At 38.1% G+C, this 17,047-nt stretch overlaps 1 protein-coding gene across 2 annotated transcripts in view; it reads right to left on the reverse strand.

Moving 5' to 3' along the window:
* VPS41 (VPS41, HOPS complex subunit) overlaps positions 1 to 17,047 on the reverse strand; it is a 200,147-nt gene that overhangs the window by 40,866 nt on the left and 142,234 nt on the right. For both annotated transcript variants that reach the window (XM_005679351.3, XM_005679350.3), the window contains 4 exons: positions 7,264 to 7,361; positions 3,778 to 3,907; positions 2,013 to 2,128; positions 529 to 585 (listed from right to left, as the gene is read on the reverse strand). In XM_005679351.3, coding sequence (XP_005679408.2) covers positions 529 to 585; positions 2,013 to 2,128; positions 3,778 to 3,907; positions 7,264 to 7,361 — 401 coding nt within the window. The remainder of the gene's footprint in view (positions 1 to 528; positions 586 to 2,012; positions 2,129 to 3,777; positions 3,908 to 7,263; positions 7,362 to 17,047) is intronic.

The following is a 17,047-nucleotide window of genomic DNA, read 5'->3' on the forward strand; positions in this document are numbered from 1 at the left end:
ACACTCAGAGAGTACCATTTCTTTTCTGGCTTTCCATCTGCACATTCATTGTCACAGTTAGCAAAGAAATGGTCTTTCATTCACAATATTTTTCCAGAGTCCCAAATGTAATAAAAATGTATCTGATGTCCTAGATTAATCACCATAACAAAATAAATTGGGTCTGTTCTTATGGAGACATGGAAGCAATCTAGCTTTATGAAACTACTCTCTTGATAAATTTCATGATAATGTGATTTTACCTATGAATTAAAGTAACTTTGTCACATATAACTGGAAAGCTTTGTATTTAAAGATAAATCCAGTTTCCAAATTACCTAAGACTGCCTCCTAGCAGGTGTTCAAGTTTCTTGTTTACAAGCAGAAACTGATCTAATAAAATGAAATATTTTGACCTCACAGGCTAGAGAATTCAAGGGAAATAACTTCTCAAAATGTAGGAAGAATCTGTTCTCCTCAAATTACTTGCAGTCTCGTAACTTATTGAAAGGTGAAGTTATATTTCAAATAATAAAATTATATACTTACCAGAATCTTATGTCTTTTAATGTTCTTTTGGCTAATTTCAGCTGCCATCAAAGCTTCCTGTGTTTACAAAAGCATGACAAAGGAGGAGGGGGAAAAACGGGAGTGGGTAGGAGAGAAAGATATTGAGGTTATAAACAGTATATTTATTATGTTTTAAAGTTATGGGCTACATAAATAAGCCCCACTTTCCCATGGCTTTTGCTTCAAGCACAGGAATTTTTAATGTTATGGTTGAGTGAACCTCACTGAATTCAAACTGAAACAAAAGCAGTCAACCAAAATGAAGACTTCTCTTATTTCCATGTGAATTCATTTCCACATCAGGATACTGGAATCACATTTCAAACACAAATTAAAATACAACAAAATCTCCTAAGTTCAAAGAACAACAACAAAACATCCATCTGTCATTCTAAATCTGTTTGACATGTATTAACAAAGGGGCACTTTTCCTTTATGAAACATAAAAAGTAGCCTATATACATACACATGGGTATAACTACAATAAGATTTTGAAAATCTCTGATTCTATTTCTATTTTATTAAGTTTACAATGATTAGTTTACCACAACTGTTTGAAACCCTAATTTACTTCTTTAAGAAGCTACTGGATTCAAAGCTATCAAGGTAATAAAGGTTGATATTTAAACCTTTAAATATCAATAACAATAAAGTATCAATACTCCAATACAATATATGGAGTACCAATACTTGGACTCCAAAGAGTTTATATATTATCAACTGGTATCAATACTTGGTATCAATACTTGGATTCCAAAGAGTTTATATATTATTCAATAAAAATATTTCTTTTCAAATCATGTCAGGTGCTTACAAACCTGAAGCACCAGATAAATGGACTATTTTTTTTTAGCTAACTAGCAGATAAGCCTCTCCAGACAGCTCCCCTAACTAAACCACCACAACAGTACTTTTGTGGCTATTAAAATAATGTTTTCCTTTTTAAAAAAAAAAAATTCATGATGGGACATTATCTACTCAAACTAGTCTGACTCAATACTCAATGAAGTGGACAACATTATCTAAAAAGAAAGTTCAAACCATCCTAAATGAGTATAATTTGATAGCTTTACTTCTACATATGAACTAAGCACAATATAAATGAACTAAGCACAAGATAAATTATTTCACTAAAATATTCAAATAGTTGATCCTGAAATACTAGCTCAATTTTATTTTCCTTGAAAAACCCCCAAAGAAACACATCAGTAGGCTGGATTTAACCTACCCCCTCCCTCCGCAGCCAACTCTTCCTTCAGTGAACAGTAAAGCCAGTCCACCTTCCTGCTGTCTTTATTCCCTCTAATTTCTGAAAACCATAGTGGAAAGTTATCAGCCTCCCACATATTATTGGCTTAGAGCATTCTAGTTGACCAACATGAAAGATTTATTGCAAAAAATGCTTTTATCCTCTTTATGTTACTGATCTGTCAATACTTTGAAAAAAGTAAAAGCAAAACTACTTCATATTTCTTCTTTTCAAGAAGCCAGTCGATGTGGTCATCTTGGTCTCGTTCCTTCGCTACAACAACATCCCTTGGACTCACGATGTAAAAGAGTGACTCCCCTTCCGAGTACTCTAGAAATGAGAGAAGAGAGGAACAACTTGGCTGACTCAATAGGAGAAACCCTGGCAGTGGTTTGGAGGACTTGGTTAGACTATCCAACTTTAAGAGTGAATAGAAAACTCTCCTACCTTTGAAATAAATGTGTTTGGCTGTGTTTGAAGAGGGTGGCAGACTAGAGGTGAGAATGTCAGAATCTATTCCAGTGTTTTAAAAAATATTTACATGTAAAACAATTTGAAAGAAAAAAGAAGGAAGAGAAGGAGGAAGGAAGGAAGAGGAGGAGGAAGGAAAGAAGAGAAGGAAGGGAGGAGGGTGGGAGGAAATACCAAAAAATCTTTAACAAAATAAGGAGGGCTTAAAAATTATGTTTCATAATTAACATTCTGACCTCAGTTGAAAGTGCTGAAAATTTTTGGTGTCTATTATATATAATTTATCTACTGTATATAAACTTTATTGATGGGCATTTACAGCACTGTTCTATTTTTACAGAACAATTACGCCCTACAGTTGGCGATAAATGTTTCCTCCTCATCAAGGTCAAGGCCATCTAAAGCATAAATGACAGATGCCCCAAGGCCTGGGGACATCATCTATCACTGCAGCATGTTGTGCACAATGCCGATGGTAAGGGTTTCCTGCAGAATTCAATTATAAAATCTGTTCGGAAGGGTTTCTAAGTGTGCAGCCAAGTTTGCTTTAAGGAAAAATACCTCGACTGGATGCATTCTCTTGTGAGTCATATTTGCTTTTTTCTAAGTCCAGAACAGACACTCCCATTTCCCAGTTGATCAAGGGCTTCATATAAGAAAACTCAGATATAGAATATTTCTTCATTTCTCTTGACCAAAATAACTGATAATACTCTCAAAACATGTTGTTTTTAAAGAAGGAAAGATGGTCTCAACAGCCACAGCTGTTCTATTTTTTCATCAATGTATTTTTCAAGAAAAGAGTGACACCAAAAGACCCTGATGCTGGGAAAGACTGAAGACAGAGGATGAGATGGTTGGATGGCATCACCAACTCAATAGACATGAGTTTGAGCAGGCTCTGGGAGTTGGTGATGGACAGGGAAGCCTCGTATGCTGCAGTCTATGGGGTCGCAAAGAGTCAGACACTACTGATCGACTGAACTGAACTGAAAACACAGATGCCCCTGGTATGACTACAGAGTAATGGTTCTCCTTTTATTTCCAAGCAGGGACTAAATGTATTCGTTCATCTACTCAACAAATAATAGCAAAAGTCTAGTATGTACCATATACTCTTTCAAGCTCTGAGCATTCAGCCATAGAAGGACAATTTCTCTGCCAACCCAGAGTATGCCCGAGTGATATGGCAACCACAGAACCAAGCTGCTTGACATCACTGTAAGTCAGGTGTCACACGAAATAGGACAGGAGACCAAATGTAAGAACAAAGACCACAAAGCTTCCTTACCTTGGTCTTGGCTCCATCTCTACCCCTCCCTTCTGCTCTGGGAACTCAAGCAAGTTCTCCAGCATCTCTGGGCCTTGGCGTCTTAATTTTCAACATGTCCAGATTAGCTCTAAGAGCCTTTCAGCACCTTAATTTAAATTTTTGTTTGTGCTACTCAGGTGAAGGGGAAAAAACAAATATAAGAAATCACATGAGTCAGATCCTTGATCTGTCTCACCTAAGTGATAATCTCTACATTCATTTTCCTGAAAGCCCCTCACGGTCAGAGCATCAGAAGAAATCTCTTCACAAGTCTCAGAAAGTGGCTGGATGATATCCAATCTGGGTCTGGCGCAGTATTCTCTTTCCTGGGGGAGGAAGAAAAGCTCATTGGAATTACATTTCTATAAATGATACAAGTTAATTCTAGGTAGCCATAATTAAATGCCTTGCTTTGATAAATCTGGCAGATATAAGCTCTTGTCACCAGCAGCTGTGAATAGCTTCAGCAGTGGTTTACTTTGACCTTTTGTATGTATTATGTGTATGTATTGTACTGGACCGCTGTACCACGTCAGCAGTCACGGCTGGCTACTGAACATCTGAAAGGTGACGACTATGACTGAGAAACTGAGCTTTGAATTTTATTTAATTTTCATTAATTTCAATTTAGACAACCCCATGAGGTTAGTGATTACAATTCTGGTTATTGCAGTTCTAGACCAAGATAGAAGGGAAAATATGCTTTAATGAGGGCCTATGACAATTCCACTAGCTTAGTAGGTGACTATCCACAGATTACTCTCCTGAGTCCCTAAATCACCCTTGGGAAGTATTGTTGTTCCTCATTTGCAGAGGAATGAACTGAGGATCAAAAAATTTACTGAGGTTAAAGTTATGTAAGTAAGTGGTAAGACTGGGATTTATGGAAAAACTGGTACTATATTTGAAATCAAGTTTGTTTTACTGTAAAGCTCATGCTTTCTGAGTATTCAGCACAGGAGCATGAAACATATACTTGGACTATTTTCCAAAGCAACAAGAGCTAATGCAGTGTGGCACTGGTACAGAGAATACAGATGAAAGAAACAGCATGAAAGAAGTCCAGAACTACCCCTGAATCTCCAAGGTCCCCCAATAAAACAGTAAGCCTCACAGATACCTTTGATCAATTCTGTTAGGTTAACTGAGAAACCATTAGGTTTATACTGCATCTCATATGTTTAAAGCATTCAAAAATTTAAAAAACAACTGTAAAAGGTCAACTGGCGGAAGAAAAAACCCCAACGAATATGTAATTGATCAGATCTGTGGAGAAATGACAAATATCCTAATATGAAAACAACAAAAAGGAAAAAAAAACTGAAAGATTTGAATATTTTTAAAAACATTAACAGCTGTTAACAATAACAAAAAAATATCAAAATTAGAATCAAAAACAGAAAAAAAGATTGAACCAAACAATGTTAAAAGAAAACCACCTTGCTAGACCATATAAACAGTTCCTTCATATGTAAGAAATCCATCAGCAAAGTGATGGATGAGAAATCTATATTCTCCCTATCTTACAACTTTCGTTCACTGGTCAAACAGCCCTGGCTTATGTGTGAACTTCCAGGGAGCAGGAATTTGGTCCTGCTGACTTTTTTTTAAAGTCTTTATTGCATTTGTTACAACCCTGCTTTTATGTTTTGGTTTTTTGGCTGTGGAATCTTACTTCCCTGACCAGGGATCAAACCCACACCCCCTGCACTGGAAGGTGAGGTCTTAATCTTACTGGCCTGCCATGCAAGTCCCTGGTCTCATTGATCTTTGATACTCTATGTGCAGCACCATTCTTAACACACATGTGCTTTATTAATGAATGAAAAAAACAAACATTAAGGGAGCAGCTTCATAGATTAGGTTATATCAATGAGATGAAATAGGTCACAAGCACCATAAATAATGATAGGAGACTGCAAAGCCATACGCCCAGAGAATGGAATGATGCTCCCCAAAATACAGCAACACAGAGGAGCTTGTAACTATCACTACAACCATGTGGGGACAGAGATGAAGGCAAAAGATGTGATGGGAAAAATATGCTGGAGTAACATTAAGCCTGGTAGAAAAAAATTTGTTTACTGTTGCATCTAACCTGTCTATTTGATATGAAAAGTGGGGAGGGCATAGTTGGCCCCAAGCATGCTTCTTTACTATTTCTGCCTTAATTTTATCAGTTCATTCTGTGCTGAAGGATTTCAGGTGTCCTTTGGTGGTACAGAAAATGAAGAGTTATATACACCAACACACACATTTTTAAAACATCTCTAAGATGTTCACTTCTTCCTCTGAAAAAAATTCCATTTTCTAATTTGCTCTTTGAGGTTGGCCTTTCTTGGGTTCTACTCCTTTCCAATATTCTCTTTTATTAGCAAAGGTTTCCTTCCTTTCCTTCTTTTTTTGGTCAGTGGTTTATTAGGCTTTCCCTTTTTCATTTTACTGCCTCTTTCCTTATGTCTTTCAATCACATTCTCAATCCTCCCCACACTCCTCATCAAAAAGCACTGTATTTACTCCCTCAGGAGCCACTGCTTTTCTTTCTTTAAAAAAAAATAAAAATAAAATAATAATAAACTGATGTCCTGCACAGGGCTAGAAGCCAGTCCTATTGATTTTAGCAGGTTTGAGTGTTCACTTAAGTCTGCAGCATCCCATTGCCTAGCAACATGGGCACCCAGAGCTCCAGGTTACTATAGCGATGGCTTCCTGATGCAAGAGCTCGCTCAGAGGAATGCTGGAGAGCAGCTACCACTTCAAAACTGGGACTCCCAGGGTTTTTCTCCCCATTTTATTCTCTGCTGTTTGAAAGGGAAAAAAAGGGGAGAGAACACAGACAAGGGGAACCCACTCACTGTAGAGGGCTACATGATCAATTGTGTTTCTTTTATACATAGCATCCAAAAGAAAATCCTTTACAATAAACTCTCCTTGTTTATACCCTGAAGCCACCCCTAGCCCCTTCCTAGCAGGACCCCTGGACTCTGACAATAAAGATAAACTAGGAATGCAGCCGACCTAGGCTTCAAAGAGAGACTCAGTATGCAGGGCCCTCCCCTGGACGCTATAACAGGCTTCATTCCAAAGTCATGTATAATGAAATGCTGATTCTCTGCTGTTTCCTATTAGCTATGCATTTCATACCATCATTTGCACTGATAACTGAGACTTAGCAAGAATCTAATTTCCAAGCAAGAATCAAGCTACTCAGAATCACTAGGCCACCGGGAAGTAAACAAGTATGTCCGGACCACAGGAAATCGTGGACTGCCCTCTCGGTAATTCACCCTGACCACAGGGACCCCTGCTGATGCTGCAGATCAACTTCATTGCTGTCATTTCAGTTAATGCACGGTGTCAGCTTAGTTCCTTCGCCTTTCAGCAAGAGGAAACCCTTCATTCCTTTCGACTGAAATACCAGGAAAGATGGAAAAAACGAAGAAAAATTAAAAAGAAAAAGAGACTCCCTTTTGCTTGGCAAAGGGAACAAAGGCACAACTGAGGAGTAGAGCTTCTGAAAGGTAAATACATTAAGTCTGCAGGGTAATCTCTCTGCCCTTGTTTCATAGGTCAGGAAGTTCTGCTAAGGCTGGATCTGAGTTCTTTCATGACAACATGATCTGGGGGGAAATGCTACAGATGAACCTGCACTTCCCATTGCATTTTAGGTGAAAAAAATTACCGTTTTTTCAGAAACCTCCTTGACATAGGAAAGCACAACAAGCTGATCACAGAGAGGTGCCAGTCCACTGATGTAGAATTCAGTTTCAAACTGAGACACTGCAAACAAGAGGGAGAGAAGATTCATCATTAATAGCAGCAGAAAGCAGCACACAAAGGAAAGAACACATTTACTATGAACGCAGAATAGACTCATTTTAGAAATTTAACATAAAAGGGGCAGAGATCAACATACTTTCTTGATGATAATCAGCACCAGAAAAAGATATCTGGGAACTTACACTTGAAAAACTCTTTTACAAACAATAAGCAAACTCGACAATAGTAGTAAGCATGAATGGTCAAAAGTGACATTACCTAGTTAGTTTAAAAATGACAGGGTTAAGCCCCATGAAGACACTTTGAAATCCATAAAATCCAATCTAAATTATTCAATAACAATTTTAAATTAAAAAATTAAATATTTTAAATAAAAAATGCTATTACTGACAAAAATACTTCTAAAATAATTTAAACACAAATTTAAATCTTTCACAATTAGGGCATTACCATGGTATTATGGTCATGAGAACAGCTCTTTGTAATTTTGAAACTATTAATACTCTAACATTTAATAATCATTTAATCTAAACTCTAAAATAAAGTGTAGATACAGATAACATTATGATGAAACTGATGCTAATTCTTCAGTATTAAATAAAGGTCAGAAAAAATAAGAAATTTCTCTTTTCTTTTACAAGTCAGTCATTAAAAGTTCTACTTCTTCTATTGCATCACCTACGTGGAGTCAGGAAATCTAAGTTGTAACTGCAGTTAAATTGAACATGGACAATTCATTTTGATTTCTGCTGATATAACTTTTCCCATGTATAAAATAAAGGTATCAGAGTAGAAATAAACTCATAATACAAATAAAATGAGGGATTAGTGAACTGTTCTTCCTCCTCTTCATTCTCCTCATAAATCACTTAGTGTTACTTGTCTCTGCTTATCTTTAATGCCTACTCCTTATACAACTGTTTTCAAACTTTAATTTTCATACCAAAATGAAACTGAGGATAATAAACAAAACTAGTTAATGTCTCTTTCCAGGTGGCGCTAGTGGTAAAGAACTTGCCTGCCAGTGCACGAGATGTAAGAGACACAGACTTGATCCCTGGGTTGGGACAATCCCCTGAAGAAGCAAACGGCAAACCAGTCTAGTACTCTTGCCAGGATAACCCCATGGACAGAGGAACCTGGCAGGATACAGTCCACAGGGCCGCAAAGAGTCGGACACAACTGAAGCAACTTAGCATGCACACAGTTAACAACATAAATATGAAAAAGGATAACATTTTCAAGCTGTGTCCTTGGTTGGATAACATAGGTAGTCGGGGTGCCCTGAACAGAACCAGATGATGTAAGTCCAAATTGTGCAGCTCTGCCATGAACACTTTTTCTTCTCATCTCTGAACCTGAACTGAATATTCTTACCCAGCCACTTAAAAATAGTTTTGGTAAAGGGCTAATGTGATAAATATTCACATGAAGCATGCTCAGAGATGAGCATGTCCATTGTGTAGCCAGACACTGAAAGTTGTGAAGAAGTTTCCCCAGTGCTGTGTGTGAATGAAGCGTGTGAACAGGGACAGAGGAGGGTTGGAATGTGCAGATGCTACTGATCAGTGTGGGGCCACACATGACCTAATGACCAGAGGTGAGAGTTTCACGTTCTTGAAGACATACAGGCCTATTAACAGGAGGTTTTGGATGCCAGTACTCCTGAGGTTGCTTAAACTCTGTTTGGTAGAGAGGGACTTGGTGTTCTTCTTTACTAAATCACATTCCATTATTGAAATGCTCCATATCCAGTTCCCTTACCAGCAACTTGGGTGAAGATCAGTCAGTCAGAGGTGCTACAGAGGCTGCTTCTTGGGACTCACATGGAGCCTTTGGTGTGCCTCTCTGAAATAGAAACCCGCGGAAGAGCATCATCTAAGAAACTGTGGGTGAATGAGGTATTCTCCCCACTTGAGATGCCAAATGGGCTGTTAGCCTCACTGCCAAGAAGTATCAGACAGTATCCATCGTAAAGGTAACCAAATGCACATCAAGGCCTTGGTGTATATGCATGACTCATAAGACAAAGAACAGAAAAGTTAAAAAATAATTCTACTCAGCTCTTCCCTTCTCTACATTCTGATTTCTATCAAGAGCTTGAGTTAATACTGAACTGAGTTAATAATGCATAAAATTTCCTATTATTTAACTAAGAACAAAATAGAATATCTATGTGTTCTTAAAGAAAACAAGGCAATAATGTGAAGAAGCAGATATCTATTTCCTTCTCAATTCCAGATACTGTCGCAAATGCTATTTGTTAAGAGCTAAAGCTGACTATACTTTACTAACTGAAAATTAGTAATAATTTAGGTAGAAATGACATGCAGTGTCTAAATGACAAAAAACAAAAAGAAATGCCATTTACGAAGAAAAGATGTGGTATATAAAAACAGCATTGTCAAGATTTCCAGAGGCACAGTTAAGCAAGTTATCACCATTCATAAAAAGTTGTAATTCAAGTAATTCTTTTCATTTTATTAAAATGATTTCAAATCAACAGAAATCTTATGGAAAACAAAACTGCAATTATAGTCACACCCACTATGAGTTATAGTTTAAGAATTCTTAAATAGTGGCTGCTTTTCTTAGCTTTGAATATTCTACCACTTAGAAATTCATCTCCATGAATATCCATTAGTAATGGTATCATGTAAAAAAAGGATTCACTTCCTAGTTTGAGGTCCTAGTTTAGGGAAAGTTCTACAGCTATTCTACATTAAAAAAGACATTTCAGGGACTTTCCTGAAGGTCAGAGGTTAAGACTCTTGTGCTTCCAATGCAGAGGATCGACCAGTTTGATCCCTGGTCAGTGAACTAAGATTCCACATGCCTCACAATGTGGCTAACAAAGAATAAAAACAGAAAAAAAAAAAAAAAAAGACTTTTTACGATGAACGATGGGGTTCTGTTTAACTACTTACTAAGGTAACAGGCTTTCCTGGTGGCTCAGATGGTAAAGCGCCTGTCTATAATGCGGGAAACCTAGGTTCAGTCCCTGGTTCAGGAAGATCCCCTGGTGAAGGGAATGGCAACCCACTCCAGTATTCTTGCCTGTAAAATCCCATGGTTGGAGGAGCCTGGTAGGCTAGTCCATGGGGTCGCAAAGAGTCGGACACGACTGAGCGACTTCACTCACTCACTCACTCACTCACTCACTCACTCCAGGTAACAGAACAGGACTGTTTTAGGATCCATCACGAATCAGTGTATTCTTTATACTAATGCTAAATCCTTGAAGGGCTGGTGTCAGAACGAATAGGAAGCAGAAGAAATATTCTAAATGAACAGATAATAATGAAGAGAGTTAGAGAAAGAAACACTGGATGGTAATATTTATTCTTCTAAAGAACATATGTAAATTATGTAATAAGTTTATGGACCAAATTTATAAAATGTCTTCACATCATTACTGCCTTTCTATTTCAAAATTTCTATAGACTAATCAAAGTTTCAGTTAATTTATTTTCCCTGAAATATATTTTCCAAGAGTTGTCATAATTAAAAAAAAAAAAACTCATTAAAGGAAAACAGTTTGAACATAAGGTGGTTTATGGTTCCCATACCTCAGAATCTTTCCATTATCTGAAAAAGATAAATCATAACAAAAAAAAGACAACTCCTGTTGGAAAGCACTAAGACAAAATAGAAAGCAAAAGCTGGGGAGCAGCGGGGAAGAAGAGAATAATGCAGAATTTCTAGAGAAAGCCACAAAAGACAGTAGCTATACTGCAGATCAAGGAGGTGCAGAAAGTGAGTTGATGGCTCTGGGGCCCTGAAGGAAGTGCTCCGGGGTCCCTGAATTATGGTGGAGGTAAGCCAAGATATACCCGGGTTCCATCCTTGAGTCGGGAAGATCCCCTGGAGAAGGAAATGGCAACCCACTTCAGTATTCCTGCCTGGAGAATCCCATGGAGAGGAGCCTGGTGGGCTACAGTCCCTGGGATCACAAAGAATCGGACAGGACTGAGCAACTAAGACTTTCACTTTCAAGCAAAAGCAACATTATAGCTGCAGCACAGCCTTCACCCTGATGGAGATAAAGACTCACTGTGCTCTAGTTTACTCAGGAGGATAACGCATTCCTAGATGTGTTATAAGAAATAATTCAAGAAAGAAGAGATTCTTAGCAGAATAAGAGAGAAAGAGAAAAAAAGTTTCAGAAGGATTATTTACATAAAAACTGTATTCAAGGAGTTATTTGGATCCAGAAAGAGGGCAATTCTATACAGACCTGATCTAGAAGAGAAGCTTCAGATCTTGATTGGTGCTATTCAACAGAGTATTAACTTAAGACAAAAACATAACTTATGCATATAAATTTTTCTAGTAGCCATATTTAAGAGTAAAAAGAAGTGAAATTTAAAAAAATATTTTATTTAATGTAATATATCAACATACAACTATTTCAAGCAAAAACATAAAAAAATATTGAGATAATTTACTTTGTATTTTCACACAAGTCTTTGGAATCCTAGATACAGCAACATCTCAGCCCACACCTGCCACATTTCAAGCACTTAATAGTTAAAAGTGGCAAGTGGTTACCTTATTGGACAGTACAGGTCCAGATACCCTATAATTTTTTGTCTTTAAAAATCAAGTCATTTTACTCAAGTATATCTTGATGATGTGCATTGTGGGTTATAATTTTCATATACACACTGTACTATTTTAATTTACAGTTTCTAGTTTTCATATCTATTTTGTATCTGTTTTAAAACTAGTTCCAGGAAATTTCTCTTGAATTACCGTTTTTGGTATTTATTCCATTTCCTTGTTTTGTTTCCCAGGACTCTTATTTGCAGGCTAAATTACCTTTGCTCATCTTCAGTATTTATCATTTAATCAAAAATCTTTTTTTCCCTTTGCTTTTAATTCTTCAATTTTTACTGGAGTATAGTTTTGTATGAAGGTCAAGAAGCAACAGTTAGAATCAAACATGGAACAAGAGACAGGTTCAAAACTGGGAAAGGAGTACATCAAGGCTGTATATTGTCACTCTGATTATTTAACTTTTATGCAGAGTATATCATGCGAAATGCTGGACTGAATGAAGCACAAGCTGGAGGCAAGATTGCCAGGAGAAATATCAATAACTTCAGATATGAAGATGACACCACCCTAATGGCAGAAAGTGAAGAGGAACTAAAGAACCTCTTGATGAAGGTGAAAGAGGAGAGTGAAAAAGCTGGCTTAAACTCAACATTCAAAAAACTAAGATCATGGCATCCAGTCCCATCACTTCATGGCAAATAGATGGGGAAACAATGAAAACAGTGAGAGACTTCATTTTCTTGGACTTCAAAATCACTGCAGTCAGTGACTGCAGCCATGAAATTAAAAGATCCTCGCTCCTTAGAAGAAAAGCTGTGACGAACCTGTCTGGTCTGCATGTTAGTCACTCAGTTGTCTCTGACTCTTTGTGACCCTATGCACTGTAGCCTGCCAGGCTCCTCTCTCCATGGGATATTCCAGGCAAGAATACTAGAGCAGGTTGCCATTTACTTCCCCAAAGGATGTTTCCGACCAAGGGCATGAACCTGGGTCCCCTACATTGTAGGCAGATTCTTTACTGTCTGAGCCACCAGGGAAGCCCTAAATATTAATATATTCCTTGGAAAAAAAGCTATGACAAACCTAGACAGCACATTAAAAAAGCAGACACATTATTTTGCCAACAAAGGTCTGCATAGTCAAAGCTATGGTTTTTCCAGTAGTCATGTACCGACTTGAGAGTTAGACCATAAAGAAGGCTGAGCACCCGAGAACTGATGCTTTCTCACTATGGTGCTGGAGAAGACTCTTGAGAATCCCTTGGACTGCAAGATCAAACCAGTCAATCCTAAAGGAAATCAACCCTGAATATTCACTGGAAGGATTGATGCTGAAGCTGAAGCTCCAATACTTTGGCCACCTGATGCAAAGAGCCAACTCATTGGAAAAGACCCTGATGCTGGGAAAGATTGAAGGCAGGAAGAGAAGGGGATGACAGACGAGATGGTTGGATGGCATCACCAACTCAATGGATGTGAATCTGAGCAAACTCTGGGAGATAGTGAAGGATAGGAAACCCTGGCATGCTGCAGTCCATGGGGTCACAAAGAGTCGGACACAACCGAGCAACTGAACAATAGCTGCTTTGCACTGTTGTGTCATTTTCTGCTGTACAGATAAGTCAGCTATACATATACACACATACCCTCTTTTCTGGATTTCCTTCCCACTTAAGTCACCACAGAGTATTGAGTAGAGTCTCTTGTAGCATACAGTAGGTTCTCATTTCTTATTTTATACACACTCCTCATTTGTGATTAAAATCTTTTTCCTCTTCCATTTCTCTTACAGAACTATCTTTGCATCTATTTGCTCCCATGTTCCTTCCAGTTTAACCTTTATTTCTGAAATAATTCTTTTATTTATAAGTATTTTCTGAGTTCTGTCACCTCATTTGAAATATAATTCTGATTTTTGGTGTTCTTCCATGGCTTCGGTAACTTCTTTCAAGTATCTTGTAGCTTGTTATGAAACAGTAAATTACAGTTGTGATCTATTTTGTGGGTGTTTCTGTCTGGTATGCTTTCATTGCTAAGGAGGTTATTCTGTTCCTTATCAATTTTTTTCTTAAACCTTAGCAGAGGATTTGAGCTTTGTACTTTTACAGTGCTTGTTTTTAGATAAAATCAGTCACTGATCTCTTGGGAAAAGGCAGGAACTGGGGTAACTCTTCTAACCTTGAAGAGTTCCCTCATTCAGTGTTTTCATGTAGTTTTAAAAATGTTTCCATGCTTTCTGGCTTTGTCCCCTCCCTACTTTCATCTAGACTTTCTCTTTCTTTAGGGCTCTTTCTTGGAAAATCCATGGACAGAAGAGCCTGGTGGGCTGCAGTCCATGGGGTCGCTAAGAGTCGGACACGACTGAGCGACTTCACCTTCACTTTTCACTTTCATGCGTTGGAGAAGGAAATGGCAACCCACTCCAGTGTTCTTGCCTGGAGAATCAATCCCAGGGATGGGGGAGCCTGGTGGGCTGCCGTCTATGGGGTCGCACAGGTTGGACACGACTGAAGCGACTTGGCAGCAGGAACAGATGGCCCAAAGGTAAAGAATCTGCCTGCCAACACAGGAGATGCAAGAGATGAGGGTTCGATCCCAGGACTGGGAAGATCTCCTGGAGGAGGAATGTCAACCCACTCCAGTTTTCTTGCCCGGAGAATTCCGTGGACAGAGGAGCCTGGCGGGCTACAGCCCATGGGGTCACAAAGAGTCAGACATGACTAAGCACAATGGCACAACCTCTCCTTCTTGCTCATACTGCTCGGGATTTATTCTCCTGGACTTTACCCAGACCTCTCAGAATGGCCTGGGGTCTCTTCTAGAAAACACCCACTGGCTGTCTTGGCATTCTCTTGGAGTTCGCAGTAGAAGCCCCCTTGCTCCCTCTGCCATCTCTCTCACCAGTTCTGGAAGCGCAGTGGTTCCTGTGGCTGTTGGTGGCTTTTGTCATTTGCATGCATGTTGGCATTCCTAGGGCTACCTTGCTGTAAATATTGTCTATGGGTTTTTGGTTGTAAGATCGAGTTGTTTCATTTTGCTGGGAGAACTCAGGAGGATGGAACAATTATGCAGCCATTACCACATCTTCCTAGAATCCTCCAAGCACAAAATGTTAATGTATCAGGGTTAGATATCAACTTGATATAAGCCAGGGCCAGGATTGTAGTCACAAACACATACTATCATTGGGCCATCAACAGTGCACATGCTGTAAGTTTCTGAATGACTGCATCTGATTGAAATAAAAATGAATAAGACAGAGACTTCTTATATCTTGAGTTTTATATCTCTGAGGGTTATCAATAACTTAATTCAATAAGGAATTATTGAGCACTAGAAGACACTCTTCTAGAAACATCAGGAAGATGAGTTTGCCTCTGACTTAAAAGAGACTGTGAGTCTAGAAGCTGAAGAAATAATTAAAATTCCACGTGCTATCCAAGAATGGAAATAGGTGTAAAGCAACAAAGAGTACAGAGCAGGCAATTTATTCCCAGAGGGGAGAAGATGGGCATGGAAACAATAGCCATTATCATGGCTATATATGCCTGTTAAGGGCAGGAATGGTAGTTATACATGAGAGAACAACATTTCATTAAATGTTCGTTCAAAAAAGTTTCATGAAAAAAACTTCATTTAAAAAATAGTAAAAACTGTGTATTAGATTGTCAAAAATAAAAATCAAGATTTTATTTGGGTCTGGATAAAAAGATCATCCTCCAAATAACTCACAGCTAGTTTATCTCAATAATATCATTGTATTCAGCCCTAAAGAATGATAGTCTTGATTATTACGTGTACCTATGAGCTGTCTTATGAGATGTATTAACCTTTTCAGAATAATTTAGTAAATCCTTATTTATATCTTTCCCCCATTCTCTTTCAATTGACTTTATGAAACACGAATGTTTTAGCCTTCTGACTATTAAAAGAAACTACTGGTTTTCTAACAAAACAGAATAGTCATATTAATAACAGCTTCCATTTAATGAACATTGCTGACAAGCAGCATGCTGAATATATTACAACATGATCTTTTTTCACCATGATAACTTTATATTTATCTTAAAAGGGACTTGAAGCTCAGGGATGATAAGTAACTTGACAGTAGAAGGCAATAAAACAGGAATTTGAAATCTTACTTTCCCCAGATATAAGTCACACTAGAAAACATAAACAAGCCCACAGAGGTGCTAAGGGCAAAGGTGCACTATGTTAGCTGGAATGGGAAAAGTGAAGGGCCTGACAACTTGCTGCCACTTCTGCTGCATGCAGCCAGGGTGCCGGGCCCTTCTCTGGAATCTTCCGTGCACTGAAGCACAGAGAACATGTGCTGCCTTTTATTTTGGGTCTTTGTTTTCCCTTTGCTTGTGCAAAATGCCCATTAGTTAGATGTGACCTAGAAGGATTCGGGATCTTCACTGAGACTAAATAAAGTGATATCCTATAATTTTATCTAAAGCTTCTTTTTTTTAATGTGGACTCTTTTTTAAAGTCTTTATTGAGTTTGTTACAATACTGCCTCTGTTCTACACTTTGGTTTTTTGGCCACAAGGCATGTGAGATCTTAGCTCCCTGACCAGGGATTGAACCCACAGTCCCTGCATTGGAAGGCGAAGTCTTAACCACTGGACCACCAGAGACATCCCTTTCTATAAATTTTCGTTTCTATGATTCTTCAACAAAGAAAGAAAATTTTAAGCAATTTATAAATAAGAACAATTATCTTCCATTGTCTTATATTCACATATGAAAAGCATCAAAGTCCCTTTATGATAGTTCCTTATTCCCAAGAGAATCTGACCCTTTAGTCACCAGATATTAGTATTTCATAACTGGATATAATGTCCACAGACTCTGAGAAATTTGGACACTCTGTCAACGTGACCACTGATCTGAGAAAATATACTTGGAAATCACATTTCAACATCCTCAGGATTGATATGAAGCTGACGCACTGAAGCAAAAGTGACTTACTATGGTTTATGTCACCAAGTTATGGACAAGGTCTAATATAGGGGAGTGAAACAGAAGGCAATGGCTAAAGGATAACATTACTAAAACATCCAAATCAGGAACCAATATTACACGTAGGTCAAAGCCATTTAAGACAAGCTTAGCCTTCAA

The sequence above is a fragment of the Capra hircus genome, chromosome 4, assembly GCF_001704415.2.
Source record: "Capra hircus breed San Clemente chromosome 4, ASM170441v1, whole genome shotgun sequence".
NCBI classification, from domain to species: Eukaryota; Metazoa; Chordata; class Mammalia; order Artiodactyla; family Bovidae; genus Capra; species Capra hircus.